Source organism: Aotus nancymaae, unplaced genomic scaffold (assembly GCF_030222135.1).
Source record: "Aotus nancymaae isolate 86718 unplaced genomic scaffold, 86718_ANA_hifiasm-v0.15.2.pri h1tg000221l, whole genome shotgun sequence".
NCBI lineage: Eukaryota > Metazoa > Chordata > Mammalia > Primates > Aotidae > Aotus > Aotus nancymaae.
In genome coordinates, this window is record NW_026988636.1 from 178200 (window position 1) to 200115 (window position 21916).

The 21916-nt window shown below is 45.1% G+C and overlaps 1 protein-coding gene across 2 annotated transcripts in view; it reads left to right on the plus strand.

Annotated features, from left to right (window-relative positions):
• The first annotated feature begins 8151 nt into the window (after positions 1-8151).
• LOC135273059 (tyrosine-protein kinase ZAP-70-like) overlaps positions 8152-21916 on the plus strand; it is a 56526-nt gene continuing 42761 nt past the window's right edge. For both annotated transcript variants that reach the window (XM_064371919.1, XM_064371920.1), the window contains exon 1: positions 8152-9280. In XM_064371919.1, the coding sequence (XP_064227989.1) occupies positions 9071-9280 (210 nt within the window). In that variant the 5' untranslated portion in view covers positions 8152-9070. The remainder of the gene's footprint in view (positions 9281-21916) is intronic.

A 21916-nucleotide genomic window follows, 5' to 3' on the forward strand; every position in this document is an offset into this window, starting at 1 on the left:
CCTGGGAGCTGCATGCTGCTGGCCTGCCCTACAGATTTCAGACTTGCAGCCTTGACAATTTCACAAGTCAAACCTTAAAATAAATGTATCTTTGTCTATTCAGACGTGCAGCCTTGACAATTTCACATGCCAAACCTTAAAATAAATGTATCTCTTTGTCTACACAACCCACTGGTCCTGTTTCCCTGGAGAACCTTGACTAATACGGGGCTGAACACCCCACTCCCACTTCAGGTAGGAAACAGGTGGTCAGGGTGAGAAGGGGCCGGGGAATGAGGGTATTTATTGGTGAGGGCTAGTGGAGTCAGGTTAACATCGGGGTAGTAGGAATCATAAATGGTTCTTGTGTCCCCCCCACCAAGCTAGGAAATAGCAAGCTGGTTCTAAAAGGTTCATGGTCACACATCCATCCGTTCATTCCTTCTTTCGTGTAACAAATTCGTGATTCGAAGGCCCTCTCTAGGTGCTGAGGGGCAGCAGTGAGCTAGCCCTGCCGTCCTAGCAGGGAAGTGACCATACACTGGTAAGTCAGGATTTGAAGAGGAGGAAAAGGAAAGAATAGAGATATAGACTACTTAAGGCCCCTTTTTTGGTGGCACACACTGGGCTAGGTCAATAAGAAAGACACAATCCCTCCTTCAAGGAGGTTTTCTGAGGGAGGCCAGTGAGTTACTAGGCCGCTAAAATGCAAGTTCTGTGCAGGAGGCACACAGCATCCTGTGAGGCCATTGCGTTCTTAGGAATCACCAGCACCGAAGGCAAAGGCCCAAGCCAGGGTCCCAGCCTTCCTTCTCCAGGCACCAACACAGTCCATATGATGCAGGCGGCTGACGCTGCTCCAAGCTCTCTGACAGTGAGATGCATGCCTCTGTCAACTGGGGCCCACTGCACGTCTCAACCCCCCTTCCAGCCGCATACTCAGGCAGAATTTTAGCCATAGTGCCTCCCATGTTGCATCTTTTAACAGATTGGCTTATGCTCCCAAAATGGTGTTGAACACATAAAGAAATAGAGTAAGGGCCGGGCGCGGTGGCTCACTCCTGTAATCCCAGCACTTTGGGAGGCCAAGGCGGGTGGATCACGAGGTCGAGAGATCGAGACCATCCTGGTCAACATGGTGAAACCCCGTCTCTAGTAAAAATACAAAAAATTAGCTGGGCACGGTGGCGCGTGCCTGTAATCCCAGCTACTCAGAAGGCTGAGGCAGGAGAATTGCCCGAACCCAGGAGGCGGAGGTTGCGGTGAGCCGAGATCGCGCCATTGCACTCCAGCCTGGGTAACGAACGAAACTCCGTCTCAAAAAAAAAAAAATGATGTATGTTGTTATTGCTTATTTTATTGCATTTAGTGGCCTATGAAGTGGTCTGTTGTGGGGTTTTTTTATGTTTCTCTAATAAGTCGCCCCCCCCCCTTTTTTTTTTAATAGTACAACACAGGAAGCTTTATTCATCTGCTGCTGCTCCAAAGAGAGGTTGGGAGGGTCACTCATTTAAATACGGTGTCCTCTTGGGCTTCTGCCAATTCTTTGGCAATCCGTTTCAGTTCATCCTGCTTCTTCTCCTCCTCTGCCGCTATCCTCCTCTCCTCTTCTGCCCGAGGTTTTAGGTAACTGTAGCGCGTGGCTCCGTAGGCCATGCCGAGGAACAAGAAGGAGTAGCGGCCGAGCTGTGGGAGAGGACGGTCAGAGGCGGCGGGGGACGAGGCTCACGGGGCAGGGGTCACGGGAAGAGATGGGGTAGGGTCGCGGGGTAGAGATCGCAGGAACTGTGCGGGTCAGAGGTCGCCAGGCGGGGATCATGGGAGGGGAGGGGGTCGAGGGTCGCAGCCCACAGGTTCGGAGCTGCGGGGAGGGACACGAGGGGGCCAAGGCACTGGACGGCGGCTGCGAAGCCTGAATCACCTTGATGAGTGGAGAGACCTGCACCGGCGGCACCATCTTGTCATAAGTCCCCTTTTAAAATGTAAATAAATGTAAAGAATTTCCAATTTTTTTTCCAGAATTATATGTTGGGGATTTTGATCTCTAAGGATTGAAATTTTAGGGATTTAAACTTTAGGGATTTGGGTCTTTTGGGAATTCAGCATTCAGGATTATGGCTTTTGGGACTGTATCTTTCCAGATTATGGCCCTAACTCCTTAACATCATGCTGAGATTATTACTGGGTCAGTTCCCTGATGGGGTAATATGGTTCATTTCAACACGCAAACTATGTCAGCATAAGCCAAGTTTAAAAAGAAGAGGTGCCTGGATTCTGTACACCAGCAAATGATGGTGCTGTTTTTCAGGTTGAGACTTCCCAGAGCTGATCATAGAAGTATTTACACTTACTGGACATTTATACAGCCGTTCCTGACTGTTTATTGTTCTGGGAAGTGCAGAATGAATTTTATGTAGAGGTTTCAGGAATAACAAATGCAGGGGTTAGGCAATGAAAGGTATTCACTTGAAAACGAGGCTGGGCTTGTCCTCACAGATTCTGCAGACAGATGCTTGATAGGCAATGTGGTTCACAAACCACTCATCCTCTGTACCCCAACACATACTGGTTCTGCATCTGAGGACTTTCCAGTCCAGAAAAACAAGGCTTTCCTTGGTCTACACTCTTCTCAGCTTACAAAAAGTGATACCATTCCATGCACTCCCTCCTAAAACCCTATTCTCTCTGCCCCAACACTAAGTGCTTCCCTCTTACCTCTCTGCTATCCTTCTCTGGCTCCTTGGCTAGCTGTCTTCCTCTGACATGCAAACCATCAGGCCAGCAGGGAAAAGGCTGTCCATGGTGAAAGAGACCCAGATCCCTACAGCCAGAGGCCAGGTGTGTTACCCCCAACCCCAGGCCTTTTCAGCTCAGGGAGGGAGAAGAAAAGGCTGTCCCAGCAGCAGTCAAGCTGGATGAAATTTTAAAAAGGGCCTGGCTGGCCCTTGTGACAGATGAGAAGCACAAACAACCCATGGTAGGCTCAGCAACACTAGGCTTACCTCAGTGGGCCTATGCTGCACACAGGTGGCTGACTGGACAATGCACCCCATCCCACGTACAAAGCTCAGCTCTGGCAGGCTCCAGGAGGTACAGAAGTAGGTTCACAGAAAGATTAAGGCTGCCCACCCCAGAGCAAGAAGCTGTAGTGTTAGTGACTCCCTCAAAGATGATGGTGGCATGGCACCATTGGTAGGTTAATGACCATAAGGGAAAGGTGCTCCAGGTTCAAGGTGAGAGCCTCAGGCTGTGACAACAGTGCACAGTTAGTTCACTGCAAGCTCCTTGAGCTGAAGTTCTTCTGTTATGTTCAGGGCTGAGTCTCCAAGACCCAGCAAAATGCTTGGCACATGGAGGAAGTTCCATGGACGGTTCTTGAAAAAAAAGTGAATGAACAGTACCGGTGGATGAACAAGATTTTATGTCCCACGGGCAAAATGCCTGAGTGTATGGGCCTGGGGGTGCTGAGATTTTGCAGGAGACACTGCCCGTGGTGGGGGTGCCCTCACCCAGGCTGGCAGCTGGGGATAAAATGCCAGAGCTCACGGCCATCTGTGAGTCTCTGTCCTCTGTCCATCCTTGTGTCTGCCTCCTAGTGGAGGCTCAGTACATATTTCCCAAATTGAATAAAGCATGCTTGTTTCAGATCTATCTGTCTTGTGGTTTTGCTCTCCAAGCTTTTGAAAACATGACCAAGAAGTATCTGTCCACCTTTCCTCTATGATCCCATGAAAGACAGGCAAGTGCCACATTCATGGTCAGTTCCTCTCCTTGGCATGCCCAGTCCTGACCACAGCCCCGAGTCCTGGCCATGGCACCCCCTGCAGATGTGGCTCCTTCCCACAGTGTCTACTGTGGGTAGTGAATGTCAGGCAGGCACCCGCCCTCACACCTCATCCATCCCCAGGACTGTGAGAGTGAGTCGGTGTAGAGCAGGAAGAATGTCAACCAGGGCTGCATAGGGGCAGAAACATACAATACCTTTCCTCCCCTTCAGCAGGGCCACAGCCAATACTTCTCTAACAAAAGACAGGCCAACAAGAGAAAAGCATAATAAGCTTGGTGTAGTGGCTCACATCTATAATCTCAGCACTTTGGGAGGCTGAGGCAAGAGGATCACTTGAGCCCAGGAGTTTGAGGCCAGCCTGGGCAAACATAGCAAGACCCCTGTCTCTATGAAAAAAAAATTAAAATAGCCGGGCGCGGTGGCTCACGCCTGTAATCCCAGCACTTTGGGAGGCCGAGACGGGTGGATCACGAAGTCAAGAGATCGAGACCATCCTGGTCAACATGGTGAAACCCCGTCTCTACTAAAAATACAAAAAATTAGCTGGGTGTGGTGGTGCATGCCTGTAATCCCAGCTACTCAGGAGGCTGAGGCAGGAGAATTGCCTGAACCCGGGAGGCGGAGGTTGCGGTGAGCCGAGATCGTGCCATTGCACTCCAGCCTGGGTAATAAGAGTGAAACTCCGTCTCAAAAAAAAAAAAAAAAGAAAGAAAAAAAAAGAAAAAGAAAAAATTACCCAGGCATGCTGGTGCATGCCTGTGGTTACAGCTGCTTGGGACGCTAAGGCAGGAGGATTGCTTGAGTTCAGGAGCTTGAGATAGCAGTTCATAAGGTATGATCACCCCACTGCACTCCAGCCTGAATGACAGAAAGAGACCTGTCTAAAAAAAAAAAAATGATTTCATCAAAGCTTTATGTGACATGGAAACCTTGAGAATGAAGACTCAAAAGGCCCAAGGAAAGCTGCCCATTGGTATGCTTAGATCTGATGAGGGATGGACAGTTCCAGGGAAATATGATGAAAAGGGAATTTCTAATGCTAATAGGCTGAGTGAGAAAACCCAGCAAGGCCTGTCTGCTCAGATTCTTCTTGGCCTCTCTGTGTGGCAATCCTTCCTCCCAGCTATAGAGCAGGGCCCTTCTGGAATGAAGATCTTATGATCAACTTTCAGATATGGCAGCACAGAGAATTTCTTTACAGCCAGCTCTTGTCCAGAAAGGCAGGAGAAGGTTAGAGTAATACTTTCAGGTTTTATGGTTGGCTTTGTGGGAGAGTTCTGATTTCTATAACCCACTTTGGGAGGAGGATTCTGGTTTCTTTGAAAGCTGCAGAGGAAGAAAAGAGGTGGGAGGTAGGAGGACAGAAAATGGTCACAGAGGCTTGCTGCTGAGGCTGCTTCTGAGGCCTTCTGAGTAGTCAATTTGCCGAAGCACCTTATTTAGGAATACTGATTCCTGAGTCCCAACAGAAGCCGTTGTTGGAGACCAAAATACACCACCTCTAAATGTGCTGGAAAAGTTACCCTTTTGCAAGAGAATTCACATCTATAAAGGAGATCTCCATTCCTGCTCCAGGAAGAGAAGGATGACTGAATCCCTCGAGATGTTTCTGTGGAGAAGGTGCCAAGTTAACATGACCCATTTTGTTCATTTCCTGTGCTTTTCCTAGGCATTCCTCTCCCCCATAACAGTTTTTCCCACACCGTTCTTTCTGTGATTCAGAAAATGATGATACTTCAGCCCAAAGTTTCAACTCCCTCTTGGATCTACTCTAGAGACGCTCAGCTCTCTGTGTAATTCCCATGGATATAGAAGGGATCCACACTATTCAGTATTTAACTTGTTGATTTTTCTCCTGTTGATCTGTCTTGTGTTCCAGGGCATCCCAGCCAAGAACTCATGAAGGGTTCACTGTTTTTCCTCTTCTTCATTTTGGGGGGCTGTTCCTAGAGATCAAAGATGAGCCCTGCAAACTGGGAGCTCTCTCAAAAAGTCCTTTGTTATTTGGGCATCCCAATTTCTAGTCCTCCGACCAAGCTTCCTCCAAGGGAGGTCCTCCCTTAGGACTCTCAGTGCTGTATCTTCCTGATCTTATCGTATCTTGAGATACTCTGCCCTACTCCAGAGGCTGATCTAAGACTGGAAGTCCCTGCTCCTTCCCGGACACCTACAGGATGCATTCCACGGTTCAGCTGGCTAGTCTCTGTGGGCAGTCAGCGCTTATTCCAGAGGGACTTTGGATGGTCCAAGCAGAGCTTTGGCACAGCAAATTCAAACTAACAGTCCAGAGGATGGGGCTCAACCTGCACACTCTGCCCTAGGTCTGTCTAGAGTCTCCCCTGGCAATAAGACCCAACACAAAAGCATTGAAACTACCTCATGCTGTGTCTTAGGCCAGGTCCTATTCGTGGGTAGGTAACCCCATGCTGATCTCTGTAGACAGAAGAGATAATTAAAGGATTTCGGGCCTTCTGCACCTCAGGAGCCAGGTTGGGAGAGGAGCCCCCTCTTCCATCATACATATCACTGAAAATGAGTTCTGGTAAAAGAAGAATTCCTCTGTATCACATAGTCAGATGGGGAGGTCATTACTTCAGTTAAAAACAATTTTTTAAAAACAAAGTAATCATCAGAACACACACCTCCTTTAAATAAAAGGCTCACTAAATGCCTTTCTAATGTCCTGTTCGGAGCATAACTTGAGGCATGTTAGGTCAAATAAAAGTGACTCAGCATGATAAGAATATGTATTATGATCACATATATTACATAAAGTTTATTTTCCTTTTCCTTCTTTTTTTTAGTTCTCTTTTATTTCCTTTTCTTTCTGTTTTTCTTGCCTTGCCTTTGCCGTGACAGGGGCACTCAGAGGATTCGGCAGGTCCAGCTGCATCAGATCACTGGACCTGGCATGAAAAAAAGCTTCAGGCCTTACATAGGTTTCCCAAAGACTGAGGAAACCCCAAGGACTACTGTAATCTTAAAATAAACTCAGATTCATTCATGCAGAAACATAGAAAGTTATCTTCTGATTCTCAGAAACTAAGATTTTAGATGAAGTTAATTTTCTTATAAAAGGAAGACATTATTGTAAATAATTTAGAGATTGCATATAAGACAAAGGAGAAAATAAATCAGCCATATCCATTCCTCCAGCCATCACCACCTTCCACATTTGTGGCATATCCTTTCAAGATGTTTGTGTGGGGTGGGGGGAGGGGGGTGCTTACCTGCGTGTAATAACTTCATATTACACCTACACCCTTTTTTCCTCAAGGGCGACCACTGTCGTCGTCCAAGCTGGAGTGCAGTACTGCGATCTTGGCTCACTGCAACCTCTGCCTCCTGGGGTTAAACAATTCTGCTGTCTCAGTTTCCCAAGTAGCTGGGATTACAGGCGCTTGCCACCACGCCCAGCTAATTGTTTTCGTATTTTCTGTAGGAACAGGGTTTCACCATGTTGGCCAGGCTGGTCCCAAACTCCTGACCTTAGGTGACCTGCCCGCCTCAGTCTCCCAAAGTGTTGGGATTACAGGCGTAAGCCATGACCTGCTTTTTATTATCAACACAGTATACGTACTGTTCCTATATTATTAAATATTCTCCTTTGACATTTCTAAAGGTTGCAGCATGTTTTGCTTCATTTTTTATTTTATTTTTAGAGACAGGATCTTGCTCTGTTGCCCAGACTGGAGTGCACTGATGCAATCATAACTTGCTGCAGCTGCGAACTCCCGGGCTCAAGTGATCCTCCTGACACGGCCTCCTATAATGCTGGGATTACAGGCATAAAGCACTGCGACTGGTCTGTTTTGCTTCTTCATACACTATTTCTCTTTTTTTTTTTTTTTTTTTGAGACAAAGTTTCGCTCTTGTTACCCAGGCTGGAGTGCAATGGCGCGATCTCGGCTCACCGCAATCTCCACCTCCCGAACAGCTGGGACTACAGGCATGCACCACCATGCCCAGCTAATTTTTGTATTTTTCGTAGAGACGGGGTTTCACCATGTTGACCAGGATGGTCTCGATCTCTTGACCTCGTGAGCCACCTGCCTCGGCCTCCCAAAGTGTTGGGATTACAGGCGTGAGCCACCCCGCCCAGACCATACACAATTTCTCATTTAATCAGTCCCCTCTTGTGAGCTATTTACGTTGTTTCCAACTTTTCCTGATTTTGAGGAAAAAAAGAGCTTCAAGAAATGTCCTTGCAGCTCTATCTCTGCCCACATACACTATTCTTTCCTCGGGATAAATCTGCAGGCCTAGAATTGTTTTGGTGATGCAGACAGCTGTCACCAAATAATCATCGGAAGAAGTTGGCCCTCGCCGTGGGCGAGTGCCTTTTCAGCATACTCGTAAGTAAGAAATTTAAAAAGAAGCAGGAGCTGTTGGTCTTCCAAATTAGTTTTCTCTTTCCTCTCCCAGCATATGGCTTTTAAAAGGCTCTGGGAAGATTTCACTGTTTTAATTCCATAGAGAAAACAATGTGTGGCTCAAGAAACCCTTATAGGCCGGGCGCGGTGGCTCAAGCCTGTAATCCCAGCACTTTGGGAGGCCGAGGTGGGTGGATCACGAGGTCAAGAGATCGAGACCATCCCGGTCAACATGGTGAAACCCCGTCTCTACTAACACAAAAAATTAGCTGGGCATGGTGGCGCGTGCCTGTAATCCCAGCTACTCAGGAGGCTGAGGCAGGAGAATTGCCTGAACCCAGGAGGCGGAGGTTCCGGTGAGCCGAGATCGCGCCATTGCACTCCAGCCTGGGTAACAAGCGAAACTCCGTCTCAAAAAAAAAAAAGAAACCCTTATAATCATGCATGAGCAGGGAGGAAGGGAGGGAGAGACCTTTCTGCAAATGTATTTCACGCCATGGCTTCCCACATGCCTGCCATTTATTAAGCCGATTGTTCGGTCTTCCCTAACATCCTCTCAGCGAAGCAAATGACCTCATAAGCCAAAGAGAAGGTCAGTGAGCTCTTTCCAAAAGGCAGAACTAGGAATCCACATTTCCTAGCTCACAAAGGGGCTGTGTGGCGGAAGTGTCCTTCCACTCCTGGGCCTCCATGCCAGGCATCTAATCTGAGGGGTGCACAGAAGTGCAGCTGGGCAGCCTGTTGGAGGCTTTGCCTCTTGTTTGCCAAAGTAAGGTCCCTTTCTGGCACTGGTGGCCTTTCCACTTCAGCTACCCTTTGGATTACTGGAAAATGTCAGGCCTGAGGTGTCCTTGAGGCAGGCAGGACAAATGAGGACATGGCAGCCCTTTCCCATCTGGGAGCTGAGGCTCCTTTAATGTGAAGACCTTAAATGGCATGTAGGAGCCAGGGGCTGGGTTCTTATCTCCTGAGCCTGGCCAATGTCCAGACGTACCTTATTTATAGTGCCACTGACAAGGGCAGCGCAACTGGCCGGCAGCTGCACAGAACGTTGGGGCCATCTAACCAGGCCGTCTGCCTGCACAGCCGCTGTCCCTCCTCAACAGGCTGGAGGACAGAAGACAGAACCCTGACACTGCAGGTAAGGACCACTGGTTCCCCGTGCCCTTCTCTCACTCTTGCCATCCTTCCCAGCCTGACTCTGCAGCAGGCTTGGACAGCAGCCATGTAGGCATCTTGCTCCATGCACAGGGAGTGTCCCAGGCCTGGGAGAAGGCTCTCAGGCACTGGGAGCTCACTGACCCCAGCAGAGATGCAGGTGGTGCTGGCTGCTGGCTCCTACCAATGGCAAAGCCCAGGAAGAGAAGCCACCCTGCCCAGAGATACAGGGGTGTCGGCTTGAAGATAGAGAACCCTGCTCATTGGGAATAAGGAGAGGTTTAAATGAAATTGAACCCCTGCCCCCACTCAGTGCGAATCAGATTTGAACACCGGAAAACATTTTTTAAGGGGAAAGCAAAAGAAGAAATATTATAAACATTGGAAAGGGGGAAAACCACAGTGCACTTGAATTTTTTCTCCCTGACAGAATTTCCGGAAAGCCTGGGCTGAAATGGCAAATTACTGATGAGTCTGATTACCCTGGGAAAGTGTGTTTATACAACATGACTCTTCGTGGCTGATGGTTTGAAAGTCCAGAGAGCTGTTGCGTGCTTTAAAAAGGAAATGCATGAATATTTTACAATTTCCAGAGCAGGGCAAACTCCAGGATGCACAGTCCTGAGTAATGCCCTGGCCAATTGTGTAATAATCTCAATACTGATAGGATGCCATATATATGATAATAGACATCATCTATATAAATATCCTCTAGCCAGACTCCATGCAAGACACTTTATCAAGTCTAATCTATAAAGAAAAGAAAGAGTTGTCAGTCCAGTTTTTGTTTCTAAATTATTCTGGAGTACGAAGAGTGTTAATAAGCACCTGCATTACAGGTTAATGCTATCGTAGCTCACATTTGCTGTATGTAAGTTTATTTTCATCGTTTTATTTGTTTCTTGAAGAATATTATTTGAATTTTATTTTATTGCTAGGCTTTTACAATTTTATTGATACGTGATATTTTACATATTTATGGGGTACCTGTGAGTGTTCAGTACATACACAGAATGTGTAATGATCAAATCAGGGTTTTGGGATATCCAGGATGGGCTGGAATAAGGTTTATTATATGTTGAGATCCATCCGACCCAAGTTTTTATATTTAATTGAATAGCTGAGTAATCCACTCAAATGATTACATTTTGGAGGCTCTTTCTTATATTAAAAAATATTTTAATATATTACTTCCATGAAAAGTTGCATATTTTCCAACATAGGTTTCCCTGACTGCTCACCCACCACCTTGTCTTTTAGAACATCTCATACTTTTAAGTTTCATTGTTCTATTTAGAGCTTCCAGAGTTCTCCATTGATTTCAAATCCCCAAGGTCAGGCCAAGCCATGCCTCTCACTGCATTCCCATGACCTGAAGCACAGGGACCTACACACTTTCCACTGATCTCTAAAATATTTCATGTTTACAATACATGGCCCAGAGACTGATTTTAATTCATTCTCTCCCCACCAAAGGATGAGGTAAAATTATATTGAGTGTTTACATTTTCTTTTTTTTTTACTCTACAAATAATCTGTGTTTACTATAGAAAATACAGGCCAGCAACAAGAAGAAAATGGAAAATTATATATACTCTTATTACTCAAAGGTAACTATTCTTGCAATTTATTGTTCATTTTAATTATTTATTGATTCTTAGGTATCTTTGATTGAAAGACTAACCATTCACTTCATAGTACGAGATATTTTAAGGTGAATCCAAAAACATTAAGTTATTTGGGAAACTGTAAATTACAATTAGCAGAAACATATATATCAATCAAGTTATTTGGTAATCTGCTTTCTCTCCAATTTATGGTCAATGTCTTTTACTGCTGATTCAAAATCTAATTCCTTGAAAATCAGTTATCTCTATACATCATTATGACCCATTTTGGTTAGTCAATATATTAAAATAGCCACAATAGTTGGATAGATGAAGAGTCAAAGGGCATAAAGATTTAGATAAGATATTTTATTAGAATATAGCGATATAACATCAGTTTGAAGTATGATCTGGTAATTGATTCCTACCCTAGTACTGGTCCCTTTTGAATCAGGAAAAACTCAACCATCTTGTGCCTTGATCTGCATGCCCGCCATGCCTTACAAAATCTGGTTTACTGATTTTTTTTTTTATTACCATTGATTTGTCAGCACCTCCTCACTTAGTCTCTAATACACTAAAATATGGATGAAAAATAGAGAAGAACCAACATAAGTGCTGAGTAATTTAATGTGTTACAATTTGGGACTTTATTTGAATTTAATGGATACATTTTAGATAGGGAAAAGAGGAATAAAAATCCATTTTAACACAGGACTTTTGTTGCAGTTAAAGAGCAATACTGAAAAATTAAACTGAACTAAAACCATCTGAAGCCAACAATTCATAAAACATACTTGATGTGTTTTATTAAGGGGGAGCATACAATTAGATATGAAGAGGAAAGTGCAAGAATTTCATTCTGCTCTTTTATTATTATTATTATTATTACTTTTTTTTTTTTTTTTTGAGACAGAGTTTTGCTCTGTCGCCCAGACTGGAGTGCAGTGGTGCAATCTCAGCTCACTGCAACCTCTGCCTCCCAGGTTCAAGTGATTCTCCTGCCTCAGCCTCCCAAGTAGCTGGAACTACAGGCATGTACTACCACACCCTGCTAATTTTCATAGTTTTAGCAGAGACAGTGTTTCACCATGTTGGCCAGGCTGATCACGAACTCCTGACTCCAGGTGATCTGCCTGCCTCTGCCTGCCAAAGTGCTGTTATTCTGGTGTTTAAAGAGTAAGCATGTCTAGATGGTATCTGAAGTGGCTGTGGGGACCACCTATTTTCATATTAAGTAAAAGCCATCATAGTGCTTTTTGCCTGGGCTTAGTTCTGTTCAGCTAAATCTAAACTAATTTCAAAATATCAGCCCGTGGTTTCATATGAACACAAAATAGAAAATGACATGATTTGAATATTCTACTTCAAGTCGTATCCTTTATAAGAAGATGAAATGGTTAAGATGAAGGCACAATGGGTTACATAAAAACATTGTGTGTGTGTGTGTGTGTATATATATGTAATAATATGTAATAACTAATAAACAGTGCAATAGCTCAAAAGTGGAGTATGGTTAAATAAAATATAATATAGCCATAGCATGGAATATAGGCAACCATCAAAAATAAAGTTTACATAGAACTTTCAATTTTTAAAGCTCTAAATACAAAGCAATATTCATAATATATGAACTGAAAAAATACACCAAAATATATACAATTATCATTTCTGAAGGATAAGATTAGTAGTAATTTTATATTTTTCTTTACATTTTAAATGGTTTACTAAATGTTCTACATGAAAACTAATGATAAAAGTTTTAGTAATGCAAAATTCTATGCAAACATAAAACACTCTAATTATTACCACCAATTATAAAAATTGTAAATAACCAATCAGAATGATTTAGCCTATTAAGAATAATGGCTAGTTTGGGAGGCCGAAGGGAGAAGATTGCTTGAGCCTAGAGTTAGAAAACAGCCTGGGCAAGAAAACAAGACCCGAACTGGAAAAAAAAAGGTTAAAATTTATTAAATGATCGTTATATTCAGGAACTATGTTTTAGCTCATTTAACACAACAGCCCTATAGGCAAATGTTATTATTAATTTTATTATTAGTCCTATTTTCAGAGAAGGAAACTGAAGCTTAGGACCATGCTATTCATTGCTGAGGGTGCAACCAAGTTAAAGATAATGTCTTTTTTGTTGTTGTTGGGATTTTTTGCTTGTTTGTTTGTTTTGAGATGGAATCTCACTCTGTTGCCCAGACTGGAGTGCAGTGGTGCAATCTGGCTCATGGCAACCTCCATCTCTTGGGTTCAAGCGATTCTTGTGCCTCAGCCTCCTGAGTAGCTGGGATTACAGGCATGCACCACCACACCCAGCTAATTTTTGTATTTTTAGTAGAGACGAGGTTTCACCATGTTGGCCAGGCTGGTCTTGACTTCCTGACCTCAGGTGATCTGCTCACCTTGGCCTCCCAATGTGTTGGGATTACAGGCATGAGCCACCGCACCTGGCCTATGTCTTTCTTTCTGGTACTTTCCAATCCAGTTGGCTTTAGACTTGAATGGCAAAAAAGCAACCCTCTTACCATATGCAATGGGCAGCATGGTTTGAATGACATAAATGAATGCTGCAGGCATTGAGGGCAAAAATCTATGGATGTTTTTAAATACCTGGCATAAAGTTTACAGAGCAAGGGACATGGCACCTGGACAAAAGGAGGAATTAGCAGAGGCTGAGAACATTACAGGTGGGAAGGAATGTGAACAATACGGAGATGGAAAGTGATAAGATTCCTTCCAAGGTACCAGAAAACATGCTAAATGTGTTGAGGGCTGGGTAATGACTTAAGGACAAGGGCTGCCTCACTTCTCTTTGTTCTTTTTGGGATATTTCTAAAACCCAACATTTTGTAAGACGAAATAAGGAAGTTTCTTGGCTCCCCAAAATAAAAGGGGAAAAAAGAAAAACATGGTTTTCATTAAGTATCTGGAATAAGACTAATTTGGATTCCAGATTTAAAATAAAATGAAGCTCTGAATTAGAGAGATAATATTTGTTGGCGTTCAAGTGCTCATGGCGAGTGCAGCAGCGTTGTGAGTGCTACACACACACACACACACACACTCAGGATGTGCAGGGTGGGTGGCTCCACAAGGAATGCTAACAGTTTCCTTGTTTATAGATGAGGACGCTGAGGCACTGAGAAGCAAAGGGGCACAGAGGCAGTACAGGGGAAGCTGAATTTGAATGCAGGCAGTGCAATACCAGCTTCACACTAATCCCACTAGACACTTGGAAAAGCCCCCACAATGGAGAAAGGACCTCATCTTAAAAATGAAGCCAGACACGGTGGCTCACGCCTGTCATCCCAGCACTTTGGGAGGCCAAGGTGGGTGAATCACCTGAGGTCAGGTGTTTAAGACCAGCCTGGCCAACATGGCGAAACCCCATCTCTACTAAAAAATACAAAAATTAACTGGGTGTGATGGCATGTGCCTGTAATCCCAGTTACCTGGGAGGCTGAGGCAGGAGAATTGCTTAAACTCGAGAGGCAGAGGTTGCAGTGAGCCGAGATCATGCCACTGCACTCCAACCTGGGCAACAGAGAGAGACTCCATCTCAAAAAAAAAAAAGAAAAATGAGGACTTTGACCTTATTTTTATTTTTCATTTTTAATTCTCCCTTTAGTTCCAGCACCTTCTCAAGAGGTTGGGAAGGGTATTCATCACCCTACTCAAGCCCTGAGAGCTAGCACTGTAACTTGCACACAGTGTACAGCTGCCTAATAAATATTTGCTGAACCAAACTGTTGTGTGTAATTCAGTTGAGTTCTAGGAGTGTCGAAATCCAAAGGAAGGAGCTACAAGTTTTTCTTCTTGCCCAGTACTTTTCCCTTCTGCAATCCTGGCTGGGAACCAGGTTTCATATTCACTCCCTACCTTTGGATACATAGCACAAGGACGTGGTTTTTAAATGGAATTTTTTGGATGCAATAAGTACTAACATTTGATGATAATCTACTTAAAGAGTAGATTCTTTGATTTGGAATCTTCCATTTACTAATGTATCAGTCTGTGTGGGTGTGTCTATGTGCACATGTGTCTCTGTGTATATATGTCTCTGCGTGTGTCTGTGTGTGTCTCTGTATGAGTCTGTCTGTGTTGGAGGAAGAGAATAGGATGAAAATGCTAAAATATTCTAAACTCTGCAAAATTCTTTTTGAAAAGCTGTCCAATTTTCTTCAGAATCTTTTAATTAACTTACTAGGAAACAGTAATATTTTGCTCTCTTTAAATATAATTTAGGAACCAAAAAAGCAGGTGAGAGAGAATAGTCTCTTTACTTCAACTTTATTTATATCGAATAGAGGACCAGTGGTTAAATGTTATGCTCTTCCAATCCCAAAATCAAAAGACAGAGGTCAAACAAGACATTCAGATCAGTTAGGTTCAGTGAAAAAATAATAGCGTGTGTAAGACATAAAGCTGAGATCTGGAAAGTGCATGAGACAAACTCCTTTTGGGTCCCTGTCTCTCTACTCCTGCAAACTGAAAATGCAAAAACCTATGAGCAGGTGCAAATGTGTTGGCACTCAAATTAACGAGCATGGGCAATCATCCAAGTGAGGGGAGGAATCTGCACACCCACGGTTCCATGTCTACAAACACTCTCAGGAAGAAAAGCTCTGCAGGCAGCAAGGAAGAGCGGGATAAGGACCTTCTAATTAAGACAGGGCTCTCCACAAGTCAGACAGTTTGGAAATGAATAGTGGCAAGTTCAACTTTGTTTAAATCATGAAAGTTGGGTAGAAGGATTGATAAACCCTTCAGCTGCCATTATTAAGCAGCAGTGGCAGCATATCCTCCACCCAGTGGCAGCATATCCTCCACCGTGGCTGCTGATGAGCTCTGGCAGGATCCTGGCACGCTGCCCTGAGCTGCTTCTACTTTTGTCTGCTGTGCTTCACTCTTTCCTGGGACGTGTCAGCAAACCTCCACCGGCCTCGGGCAGGAGCAGCCAAGCAACCCCAGAGGCCAACGTGAGCTCAATTTAACTGCAGGCCTCTGTTTAAAATTTGCGATCGCATTTGTAACTTAAATTAGATAGTGTGTCTCCTTTCCCCAAAATTTTCCAATGGCTTCCCGAGTCAAAATAAAATCCTAACTCTAACCATAGCTGACAGAGCCCTACATAATCAGGGCCCCAGGAATCTGGGGCCTCATCTCTTCTGTCTTTCCCTGTCCATCTAGAGGGGATCCAGCCACACTGCCCTGATCCAGTTATGCCAAGTACTGCCCTGCCTGCCCCAGGGCTTTCACAATTGCTGGCATCTCTGCCAGATTCTTCCCTAAGACAATCATTAGCCTTCATTCATTCACGCCCAGCATGAGAACTACCCCTAAATACTTCATCTAAAATGACACTCCTTATCAATCTCTAGCTCTGTAATGCTGATTTACTTGTCTTCTCACACATATACACACCTGCATATCTGTATATGTTTATCTCTCTTCCAACAAAATGTGCACTCCAATGAATGCAGAGACTCTATTTTGTTCAGCGAGGTATCCCCAATACCTGCAACAGTGAGTGCTGCCTACTAGGTACTAAATAAATGTCTCTTGAAGGATGAAGGTGTGAATAATCTATTTTTATACATTTAATTTGAGATCTTAGAAACTTTTTGACTGTAATTCATATTGTAGAGTCGGAATGGTACAAAACTCTTCCTCCTCATCATAAGGGTCATGGCTGGCATTCTTATTACAAAATCTAGATTAACAAGAGAATAGCCAACTAATTTATTTCATGACATGGGAGGCTTCAGAAATGAAGACCCAAAGATCCAACAGAAAACTGGTCATTTTTATGGTTAGATTTGATTAAGAGTGTATAGTTGTGTAAAAATGTGATTGGACATGATCGGTATGACCTAATGGTAACAGACTGAGTGGGGAACCCCAGCAAGGCCTCTCTGCTCTCATTCAAATTGGCCTTTCTATGGGGCAGTCTTTCCTCCCAGACACAGGGCAGGACCTCTCTGGAATGAGGTCTTAGGATCTCCTTTCAGACAAGGTAGGTCCGGGAATTTCTTTATGGCCAACTCCTACACAAAAAGGCAGGGGAAAGCTTAGAGTAATATTTCTAGGGTTTTTTTTTTAAACGAGTTTCACTCTTGTTGCCCAGGATGGGGTGCAAAGGCGCAAAGTCGGCTCACTGCAACCTCCACCTTCTGAGTTCAAGCGATTCTCCTGCCTCAGCCTTCTGAGTAGCTGGGACTACAGGCATGTGCCACCACGTCCAGCTAATTTTTTGTATTTTTAGTAGAGATGGGGTTTCACCATGTTGGCCAGGCTGGTCTCGATCTCCTGACCTCAGGTGATCCGCCTTCCTTGGCCTACCAAAGTTGTGGGATTACAGGCATGAGCCACCGCACCTGGCCTATTTCTAGGTTTTATTTTGGGGAAAGAGTGGTTCTGGTTTCTCTGACCTGCCTTAAGGGAGGCAACAAAACAGAAGGAGGACAGAAGAAGATCAGAGAGAGACTTTGCTTCAGAGGCCTTTCCAGTGTGCTTCGGTTCCAAGCACTCAGCGAGCCACAGCGCCACACTTTGGGGTGTTGTTTGCTGAGCCCCAACAATGCCTATCACTGGACACAGAGGTCTTGTTAGGATCCAAGTCTAATGTCCCTTGTTCACCACTTAAAATTCATTTTAAAAACTTCCACTACACTCGCATTTTGTCAAGGAAGGAGGGTGGGAGTTGATGAGTCAGGCTGCCAGGGCGCAAGGTCCTAGTTCTGCCACTCACACGGGCCACAGGCAAGATTTTAACTTCCCAGAACCATATTTGTAAAATGGGAATAATATAGTAACCTTGTCAGCCACTTGTAGGGATTCAAGGAGGCGCTAATAACCATGGCTACCATCAACTGAGCCCACGCCATGTGGAAGAAAGTACATGGTGCGCTTGACTTGCATTGCACTGTCCCGTCTTCACAGCAGCCACCTGGTGCAGGGACAATTACAATTCCTAGGTTGCAGATGAGGAAACAAATCCAAAAAAGTATCTGAACTAAGAAGCTATAGTTGCTTTACTAGTTTCCTATGGCTGCCGTAGCAAATTACCATAAACTTACTGTCTTAAAGCAACACAAATTTACTATCTTACAGTTTTGGAGGACAGAAATCTGAAACAGATCTTACTCGGCCAGAATCGAGGTATCAGCAGGGCTGCATTCTGGAGGCTCTAGGGAAGAAATGTTTCCTCACCCTGCCCAGCTTCTGGAAAATGCCTGCATTCCTTGGCTCATGGTCTTCCATCTTCAAAGTCCAGAGCACAGCATCTTCACATGTCTCTTTCACTCTGCTTCTCCTGACTCCATCTTTCATATATAAGGACGCTGGTGATTACATTGGAGGCTGCCCAGATAATGTAGAATAATCTCCCTATCTCATGATCCTTAATCACATTTGCAAAGCCACTCTTGTCAAGTAAGGTGTCACATTCATGGGTCCAGGAATTCAGACGTGCATATCTTGGGAGACCATCATTTTGCTACCAATTACTAAGAGGCAGAACTGTGATTTGAATCCTGGCCTATTTCTTGAAGTAAAGTCTTTGGTGTTTATGAAGTGCTTTTCCTCCCTTGTGGCAGTGGAGGGAGTATGGTAAGCTGTGGATCCCAGATTCGGGTTTTGCATGCCACGTTAAACAAGACAGGTCATCCCCTTCTGTCCTTCTCCTCGGCAGTATAGGATGCCAAAGTCTCACAGTTAACTTTCAATATTGTTTTATCTCATCAAGGTAGGGTTTAAAACAATCCATTTCACCTCATCTCCAAATATATTATTGACTCTTAAGCAACCACAGATGTTCGGTAAAAGTAGTTTACAAAGTAGAAATGAAAGCTCAGTGTGGGGACAGGCCATGACATCCGTCTTGTCCAACAGAGTGTCTGTGCAGAGTGTAGCGCAGCCACCAAGCGCAGACCTGGAAGCAGGATCCCCACAGAAAGAGGAGCAGGTGAGGAAAAGCTGGGGCAACCTAGCTCAGGATGCTCCAGTGAAGGACACAAGGTCTGGCCACACAGGTGACCAGGGAGAAGGTGATGACCCAGGTCACAACAGATAGAAGCTCCAGGAACCAGCCCAGTAAGGTGGCGAACAAGCTGATGCATACAGAGCCAAGGGACAGGACAAGTGTGGTCATGTGGCAGCCATGGGTGGACCTGCCCACAGGAGGGGGCAGTGGGCGGGCGGGCTCCAAGTCAGGCTGGCGGCCTTTGAGGAGCCTAACCTCTCAGGGCTGGAAAGATCCCAAACGTGGTTCCAAGGCCCAGCAAAAGAGCCAGCTCTGATCCACCAGGGAGGGGGCAAGCCAACAGGACACGAGCCTTATTTGGGTACAAAAGAAGTGGGGTTGCAGGGAAAGTAGAAGCTGGAGATGAGCTGCAGTTTGGGGAAGATGGGGTGTTCACAGCTCGGGAAGCCCCTGGCTCCCAAAGCTATGTCAGCTGAACTATGTCCAGGCCTCTACTCTACCTGTGAGTGGCACAGGCCGCCCCTACATGTATACACAAACCTCCACCCAGTCAGGGATGGCTCAGGGCCTCAAGGGCTGGAATCGTAAAGGGCCTTTATTCCTCCAGGTGGGAAGGACTAGGGAACACCCTAAGCAGCCTTCTAGCCGCCTGGGACCTGTTACGACCGTGAGTTCTGGGGACAGGATGACTTGGTATCCAGTTGCATTACTTTGATCCTTTCCTGAATGTGAGCAACATGGTGTTAGAAATCAGAGGTGAATTCGCATGGGCTGTGTACTTATGTGACAAAGCAGTAAGAATAAAGTAGATTGCATACTCTAGATACACTTTCCTCAGCTATTCATACTTAGGGTAACCTTTGAATTTATGGTCCAAACTGAGGTGCTTTTGAGAGCACTTTTAATAAGTATGTCAGGTCCACAGGTGTAACTGCAGGTTCTCAGGGTCCAAAGCCTCACACCCAAGCACCCAGGCTGTCGTGACGCTGCCTTAGCTGTAAGCATAATGTTTTAGAGGGATTATTCAACATCTAAGTACTTGCCTGCAACCTCAAACACTCTTATTCCTTTCACATGATAGACAAGAAATGCCAAAGTACAATTTCTTAGAAGGCAGATCGACAAAGTAATTCCCTCACAAGGGCCTCCATTTGAAAGTCAGGCACACGTTTCTCCTATTGATTATTGACATTTGAGAGTTGCATCTCCAACCCCAACCCCCAGAGCTCTTTGTGTGTGTGTGTGTGACATTGTTCTAAATTGGGGTGCTTTTCTGCCACCCTCTCCACAAGTTCACAAGGCACTCTCTCTTGTCCAGGCTTCACTGAAACAAAAGTGTTTCAAGCTCAGGGTCAGTTTCATAGTGCATGTTATGGGTTATGAAATCAGTTCATTGGATTGAGGGCAGTATATTTTTAACAACAAAATGACATTAACTAGAGTAGGAAAAAATAGAATGAAAGGGGATAGAATGCTTTTCACATAGTAAGAAATTCCATAATTTTTTCATGACAGTATATTTTTGTAGCACTGAATGTGAGGGTCTTTGAAGTGGTTGTGATGTAAAAATGCACTTCCTGGTGTGGGCTGCCACCAAAGTTTGCAGTCCTGCTATAAACCATCTTTGCAGGTTTTCTTTTTCCTTTCCTGGATTCTTACAGTGCCAGAGACAGCTCTCTTACTCCCACGCACCCCTCTCAGTCATCCTCCATTCGCTGCAGATGGCTTAGTTTGATCCTTTAGGCTAGAGTCAATGAAATGCCTTCCTATGTGATCAGTTCTATAAACATAAATCTTTTTTTTTTTTTTTTGAGACGGAGTTTCGCTCTCGTTACCCAGACTGGAGTGCAATGGCGCGATCTCGGCTCACCGCAACCTCCGCCTCCTGGGTTCAGGCAATTCTCCTGCCTCAGCCTCCCGAGTAGCTGGGACTACAGGCGTGCGCCACCATGCCCAGCTAATTTTTTGTATTTTTAGTAGAGACGGGGCTTCACCATGTTGACCAGGATGGTCTCGATCTCTTGACCTCGTGATCCACCCGCCTCGGCCTCCCGAAGTGCTGGGATTACAGGCGTGAGCCACCGCGCCCGAAACATAAATCTTTATCAAAAAAAGAAAAGAGGCCGGGCGCTGTGGCTCACGCCTGTAATCCCAGCACTTCGGGAGGCCGAGGCGGGTGGATCACGAGGTCAAGAGATCGAGACCATCCTGGTCAACATGGTGAAGCCCCGTCTCTACTAAAAATACAAAAAATTAGCTGGGCATGGTGGCGCACGCCTGTAGTCCCAGCTACTCGGGAGGCTGAGGCAGGAGAATTGCCTGAACCCAGGAGGCGGAGGTTGCGGTGAGTCGAGATCGCGCCATTGCACTCCAGTCTGGGTAACGAGAGCGAAACTCCGTCTCAAAAAAAAAAAAAAAAAAAGGAAAAGAAAGAAACAGCCAAAACCTCGCACCATTCACAAAAGACGGATCGGGCCATGTGAGGAGAGATCTCTGAGAAGCTTCAAAGCAACTCGGCTAATTCTCAGCAACCCCACACCTCCTCGGCAGCATCTGCACCCCAGCACTATTTGTGCCTAAGTGTGGGAGTGCGTGTTTTCTCATGCACCTCCCTTCTGTGCCACAAAATAAGAGGAAATATCCCTGCCTGAGTGCCTGGCCCCACTTCTGCATTCTTTCAGGATCTCTGCAGCAGTGCAGGGGCTTCCAGCCTCTTCCTGTAATTTTGCAGAAGGTAGATGCAGGAGTGGGGAGCCCTCACGTCAAAGGCTGCCTTCCAGGACTGCTGGCTCAGGGAAGGGAGGAGGGGGAACATAGTGCAGAGCAGAAGACAGCGACCCTAGGCAGGATGTCTGGAAGGAGAGATAAAAGCAAACTGCAAAGGTGTTTTAATAGACGTGCTGTTTCCGTTCTTTACCATGTGTTTTTCATTCCGCTTTTGGTTACTTTTGACTTGAATTATGGAGTCTGGTTAAGGTAACTTAGTTGCAATTACTTTTAGACATCTAAAATGAAT